Below are 7,246 nucleotides of genomic sequence, written 5' to 3'. Positions count from 1 at the left end.
AAAAGGAGCATTTTTCATCCTATTACGATAAAATTTGTCAGAGCGGTACCCCTCTAAATCTTTTTGTTGAATATCGTTCAGATCGGACCATATTTGGATATAGCTGCCATATAGACCGATCTCCCCATATAGAATACTGAGCCCATAAAAGGAGCATTTTTCATCCGATTTGGATGAAATTTAAAACAATGCGTTTTGATGGACCTCTACACCTGTTTGTTGAATATTGTCCAGATACTCTACGAAATACTCTATATCGGGTGGGGGTAGGGGTCTACCAGAACACACTGTGCCAAATTTCATCGAATTAGGGTAATAAATGGATCTTTAATGTCCTCAATACCCAAAATCGGGAGATCGGGCCGTCGGTCTATAGGGCAGCTTTATCCAAATATAGTCCGATCTAAACCACATTTCATAGAAATGGGTAGGGGTCTACTAGTACTCACTGCGCCAAATTTCATTCAAATCGGATGAAAAAATTACCAATTTATTGTCTCTAGACTTTAAGTCTGGAGATCGGTCTATATAGCGTCTATATATAACTAAAATACGATTTTATGAGATCAGAAGATCAGGTTTATCTACAAAGAATACGAAATCATCACAACTTGTTTGCAAAATGGCTTTTTACCCAAGACATCCGCAAAATTATACAATAAATACCCAGCTTTTGGGTACTAATGGGTAAATACCCGAGTATTTACAGGGTAAATACCTTTTGGGTATTTACCCATCGCCCATCTCTAACAATGACTTCCACATTGGTCTCCAACAGCCAAAACAAGTATGACCCCAATCCGTTCATAACTTGGTATAGTTCCAAAATTCTTATCCATTGTTCTTTGTTAGCCTATAAAGGATATCGGATAAAGAACTTGACAAATGCGATCCATGGTGGAGGGTACATAAGATTAGGCCAGGCCGAACTTAGCACGCTTTTACTTGTTGCAAACCAAACCTGCCTATTGTGAATTGTTCTATGATTTGGTGTTTATTACGAAGGGTGTTGCGAAATGGGAAGAACAAATAAACCCCTGAAACATTGCAAATTGGCAAATGGAGCTTCCATAGGACGTTGAAAAATTATAGCTTCTAGAAAATTGCTTCAATTTACTGAGCAAATACATAATACAGGCAATTATTTACAACTAAAAGCAATGTGGCGCCGATGTGACTAATGAAATTCCTTATGAACAACTTTAAACTAAGAACAAAACTAAAAGTGTAAAGGACAACAACGTGCATTTTTGAAAAATATGGATGTTAAAAAACTTTTCATATGCATTTTTCTCATTTTGGAAGAACATAAAGGCCAGAGTATAATCAGTTCAAGTTATTTGGAAAATCTTCTAACATACATCAATGAAGTTGGGAATATGGAATTAATTGAAAATAACGAAGCTATAGCCACAACAATTTCTGTGCACTCTCATCATCTGTCGAAACTTCTGAATACCATAGCCGAATATTGGAATATAACATCGCTGTATATCATCTACAATACCAGACTAATTTCCCATTATCCATATCAAGATTTTCTGGAAGAACTTTGTGCGAATGCTAGCTACCTGGGACAACTACCAAGAATGGCTATAAGTAGTCAACACATCAAAAGCCGTTTGATTATGGATAATGGTTTTCGCGAATCTTCTTTGGTATTGACTCTGATGCATAGTCCCCATGACAGAGTGTTGGAGACGACTGCTTATGCAACACGCTATAAAAGATACTGTTTTACCATCTATCTCCTGCATCTATTTCCCTTATCTAAAGAGGATATGAGTTTTCTGTTTGAAAAGTTATGGCGTTATCAATTGCGTCGTCCTTTGGTAATATCAAATGGAGGCGATCTCCTCACCATGGACCCATACCCCAAATTGAGAATTGTGAATGTCACCAATGAAAATGTAACGCAGTATTTCCCCAAGATTGCTAATACACGAGATTTTAAAGGTTACATCCTAAATGTGCCAGTGCAAGCTGATGTACCCTTTACTTTGGTCTATAGGAATCCAAAAACCTCAGAGTATGAAATGGATGGCATTGGAGGATGGGTGGTAACGGGACTCATGAAGCGATTAAATGTTACCTTGAATGTGTATCCCTTGAATTGGAATAACTCCGACTATTTGTATCTTACTCACATTTATGATCTGCTATTGAGTGGAGAGATTGAGTTAAGTCCACACATGTTCACCACCATAGTTCAAAGGGATCTGGACTATTCTTATCCCTATGTGAGCAGTTCTGTATGTGTTATGGCCCCAGTGCCTAAGAAGAAAACCATCAATCTATTGGGATTTTTGGATTGGACTTTGTGTTTGTTCTTGCTGCTGATGGTGGCTGTCAATGAGATTATTTGGAAAATTTATTGGCATTATCGCTCAAGAATGCATCTTTCCAGACCATTTCTGCCTTATCGTTCTTTATATGTGATTTTTTTATTTCTTGGTATACCATTGCCATCCTGGAGTGTACCCACCATAAGGCGCTTACGTTTTTGCTCCTTTATTAGAATTTTGCTTATTTATTTTCTCCTAACGTACTGTGGTATGTACATATCCCAAATTTTCTCCTCCAACCTTAGCTCATTTCTGACAGCGAGTTTTTTGAAGAGTCCCTCATTTCATTTGGACAATATATTCGAAAGTGAAGTGCCTTTGATGCTGGGTTACAACATGGCAAATACTTTAAAGCAGCGTTAAAATCTCACCGAAGCTGATATGAGCAAATATTTTGTTATAGCCTCGCCGGAAGTCATAGAAGAACATCGAGTTGCCCTCAATGCATCCTATATGTATTTGGTGCCTTCTCAAGTATTCGAATTAATCGCGGAGCAGCAGCGATACATGGATCCCAAACGCTTTGTCACCACACAGATTTGCTTTGGCACGTTTCCTTATCAAATGCAGTTGCGTGCCGATAGTCACTTTACAGATTTGTTGCAAGAGTTTATACTCCATCTGAGTGAGAGTGGCCTTCACACCTATTGGAAAGCCAATTTTATACAGCGTGCCCGAAAATATAGCAATTTGAATTATATAAGAGATGAAAAGTTCTCGAAGTCCTCTTCCGAAATGGCTTTCACCTTTAATACATTAACGGTGATGATTTTTGTTCTGGCTGTGGGCTATTCATGCAGTTTGGTCGTTTTCCTGTGGGAATTGTATGGTCAACGAATTCGTCGGATTTGGGGCTAGAAAAGGTGTAAACGTATGCTAGGAAAGTAAAGTAACGGAAGGGAGAAACATTTGTTTTGATATTCTATGCCATTGAATGGAATATAAGCATGCTCATATTCGAAAATAGGTTACATCATATTATAATTGCACAAATTGTTTAAGAAATTTGTATTCACCTGCACAAATTCATCTTCATTGGAAATTTAAATGTAATAAAATAAAATTCAAACTACATTTTTCGTTTCATGTAATATTTGGTCGGTCCGAATCTTTTATGCACCACCAAGGCCTTATTCAATCTTGACATGAATGCTGGTAAGAGTATTTTCTTAAAGCCCCAGCAGGCCAAATTTTTGAGGAAATTGTATGGGTCTTTTACCATGGATAACCAAAGGAGAGTGAAACTTCTGATGGCGACGACCTCTTCAGTGCACTAGTACTTTTTGTACCCTCCACCATAGTCATAATTTCGTCATTCTATTTGTAACACCTCGAAATATTCATCTGAGACCCCATGAAGTATATATAATACTGTATCGTCTTAACTAGCTACACTGACCTCCTTCTTTCTTCCTTTCCGTAATAGCCTCGTTCTCTCACGATCCGGATCACCCCATAGGATTTCGCCGTACTACCGACGGTTTCGCTGTTCCACAGTGTTACATGCGCATTCGTTGCCCACGCCCTTAAAACGCACTGCGTCGACCCGAAAGGCTTGGGGGTAACCAAATTTATTGACGGCAGTTCTATGGCCTTCACGGCCAATTCATCTCCCCTTTCATTACCCCATATTCCGTTATGGGCAACCCAATCGATGCGCATCGTGCCATCCTCAGAGAAGGCGTTAATCTCCTTCTTACATTCCAAGACAGTTCGAAATCTGACCGTCCTGGTTATTATTTCCCTTATGGCAAATTTACTGTCCGTAAAGATGTTCACCCGGCCGATACGGGATAACTATGAGCACCACACAGGCTGGAACTTTGAGCTCCGACTTGTGTGGTGTCCATCATTATCACGGGAAGCTTAGCTGAAAGCTACCGGACGCGTCCACAGGTTGTGGATGGTGGAAAGCTCCGTTTTTATGCGGAGTAGCTGCAAATGCGGCCGCTGGCAGTCAGCGATTTTCGAGAGGAGAGTCGCAATGAGGAGTCAGGTGGCACTGGCTCTTAATTATGTACTGAGTGGTAATGACTCTCAAGATGACAAGGCGAGTTATTGGCGCCTTCAAATAACCAATGGCCAACATCAGCGTCTGTTCCAAGGTTAGGGGAGGCGAACGTCGGATCTTGGAGCAAGCGGCTCGCCACAACGAGGGATACATGTGCAATCCCACAAAACCCATGCAGTTGAGGCGCTGGGCCAGTAACCCGCCAAATTGATCACGGTGTGATAGATGGAAGGCATTAATCCAGCGTGTTAGATGTATGATCGATCCGTGGAGCAAATATAGATTCGGATTATTACCTTGTTGCAGCAAAGGTTCGCACCCGTTTGAACATGACGAGGAAAGTACGATCTAACACTACACGGAAGCTGGACATTGAAATGATGCAAACACAACAAATGGCAGAGGCATACTCCACTCGACTGACCCAACTGCTTGATGAACCGATGATATAATGGAGCAGTGGCAAACTATTGCCCACTCCATTAAAAATGCCGCGAAATCCGTATCTGGGTACCGGAAGCCTCCTCCAAGAAACCCATGGTACGACCAAGATTATCGAGATGTTACTGAAGCCAAAAATGCGACATATAGAGCAATCCTGCAATCAGTAGAAACGCGCCAGATAAAGGAGAGGTATCGGGAGCAAAGGAGAGAGGAGAAACGTCTATCCTGCAGAAAGAAAAAGGAGCTAATTGAGATGTACATAAGTAAGAATGAAGTCCGGATATTCTACCAAAGAATTAAACATCAAACCGATGGCTTTGGTGCAGGAACATCCACCTGCAGAGACAAGGAAAGGAAATCTGGTAAGTAACACTAAGGGTATGGAAAGCATATTTTACCCAACTGCTAGTGCCCGAAGATGGCAGCGAAGAGGATACCAATCCCTGATGAGGGTAAATAAAATACAAATATTGTCCATGAACATTCCACTAAGGAACAGGGGCAAACTTTTCACATATCAATGAGTGCAGTCCGATTCAAGTTTTAAGCTCAATGATAGGGGGCCTCCTTTGTATAGCCGAGTCCGAATGGCGTGGCGCATTGCGACACCTCTTTGGAGAGAAGTTTTACATGGCATAGTACCTCACAAATGTTGCCAGCATTAGAAGGCGAAAACCACTGGTGAAAATTTTTTCAGATGGTCTTGCCAGATTCGAACCCAGGGGTTCAGCATCATAGGTGGGCATGCTAACCTCTGCGCTACGGTGGCCTCTGATTCTTCTAATAGATGTAGGTAGTTGGAGATTGCAAACTGGCCATATCGGTTCGGAATATTACTGATATAGACCGTTCTATCGGAAAGTCTTCTACGACCCCTAGAAGCTTAAATTTTTGCCTGATTTGGCAGAAATCTTTGTTGCGTTAAGTACACTTATGGCCTTCAACAAAGTTCATTTGTGTAAATTTGTAGCAGAATCTATGGTGGTGGCTTCCCTGTCGAACTTAGCCCTTTTTTATACCACCACCATAGGATGGGGAAATACTTATCTAGTCATTCCGTTTGTAACACCTCGAAATATTGATTTAGGACCCCATAAAGTGTATATATTCTTGATCGTCTCGAAATTCTGATTCGCACTATGACTTTCAATAACTATGTCAAGTACGGTCTAAATAGGTCAAGAATCTGATATAGCTCCTATATAAACCGATCTCCTGATTTGACTTATTGAGCCCCTGGATGCCACAATTTTTATCCGATTTGGATGAAATTTTGCTCGTGGAGTTTTGTTGTGACTTTCAACAACTGTGTCAAGTACGGTCCAAATCAGAATATAGCCTGATATAGCTCCCTTATAAATCGATCTCCCGATTTGACTTCTTGAGCCCTTGGAAGCCGAAATTTTTATCCGATTTAACTGAAATTTTGTACATAGTATTCTGTTATGACTTCCAACAACTGTGCCAAGTACGGTCCAAATAGATCAAGAACCTGATATAGCTCCCATATAAACCGATCTCCCGATTTGACTTCTTGAGCCCATGGAAACCACAATTTTTTTCCGATTTGGCTGAAATTTTGCACATAGTGTTCTATCATGACTTCTAACAACGGAGCCAAGTACGGTCCAAATCGGTCTACAAACCGATCTCCCGATTAGACTTCTTGAGCCCTTGGAAGCCGCAATTTTTATCCGATTTAACTGAAATTTTGTACATAGTATTCTGTTATGACTTTCAACAAGGGAGCCAAGTACGGTTCAAATCGGTATATAGCCTGATATAGCTCCCATATTAACCGATCTCCCGATTTGACTTCTTGAGCCCCTGGAAGCCTCAATTTTCATTCGATTTGGCTGACATTTTGCACATAGTGTTCTGTCATGACTTCTAACAACTGTGCCAAGTACGGTCGAAATCGGTTAGGAACCTGATATGGCTCCCATATAAACCGGTCTCCCGATTTGAAATTTTGAGCCCATGGAAGCCACAAGTTCTGTCCGATTTGGCTGAAATTTTGTAGTACGGACCAAATAGGTCAAGAACCTGATATAGCTCCCATATAAACCGATCGGACCGCAATTTTTGTCCGAATTGGCTGACATTTTGCACATAGTATTCTGTTATGACTCCCAACAACGGAGCTAAGTACGGTCAAAATCGGTTTATAACCCGATATAGCTCCCATAGAAACCGATCTCCTGATTTGGCTCTTTGAGCCCCTGGAAGCCGCAATTTTCATCCAATTTGGCTGAAATTTTGCATATGGTGTTCTGTTATGACTGACTCAACAACTGCGCCTAGTACGATCCAATTCGGTTTATAACTAGATATAGCTCCCATATTTTACCAGAATCCATGTTGGGGGGTCCCAAGACTCGACCCGGCCGATCTTAGCACGCTTTTACTTGTTATTTGTTACTTGTTAAATTTCATACAATCACTC

At 40.9% G+C, this 7,246-nt stretch overlaps 1 protein-coding gene across 1 annotated transcript; it reads left to right on the top strand.

Annotated features, from left to right (window-relative positions):
* The first annotated feature begins 1,259 nt into the window (after positions 1-1,259).
* Positions 1,260-2,708, top strand: LOC131994655 (uncharacterized). Its single transcript, XM_059361436.1, has one exon. It carries the CDS (start codon positions 1,260-1,262, stop codon positions 2,706-2,708), a length of 1,449 nt encoding a protein of 482 aa, XP_059217419.1.
* Positions 2,709-7,246: the final 4,538 nt, after the last annotated feature.

This window comes from Stomoxys calcitrans, chromosome 2, assembly GCF_963082655.1.
Source record: "Stomoxys calcitrans chromosome 2, idStoCalc2.1, whole genome shotgun sequence".
NCBI lineage: Eukaryota > Metazoa > Arthropoda > Insecta > Diptera > Muscidae > Stomoxys > Stomoxys calcitrans.
This window is presented reverse-complemented; position numbering and strand designations above follow the sequence as displayed.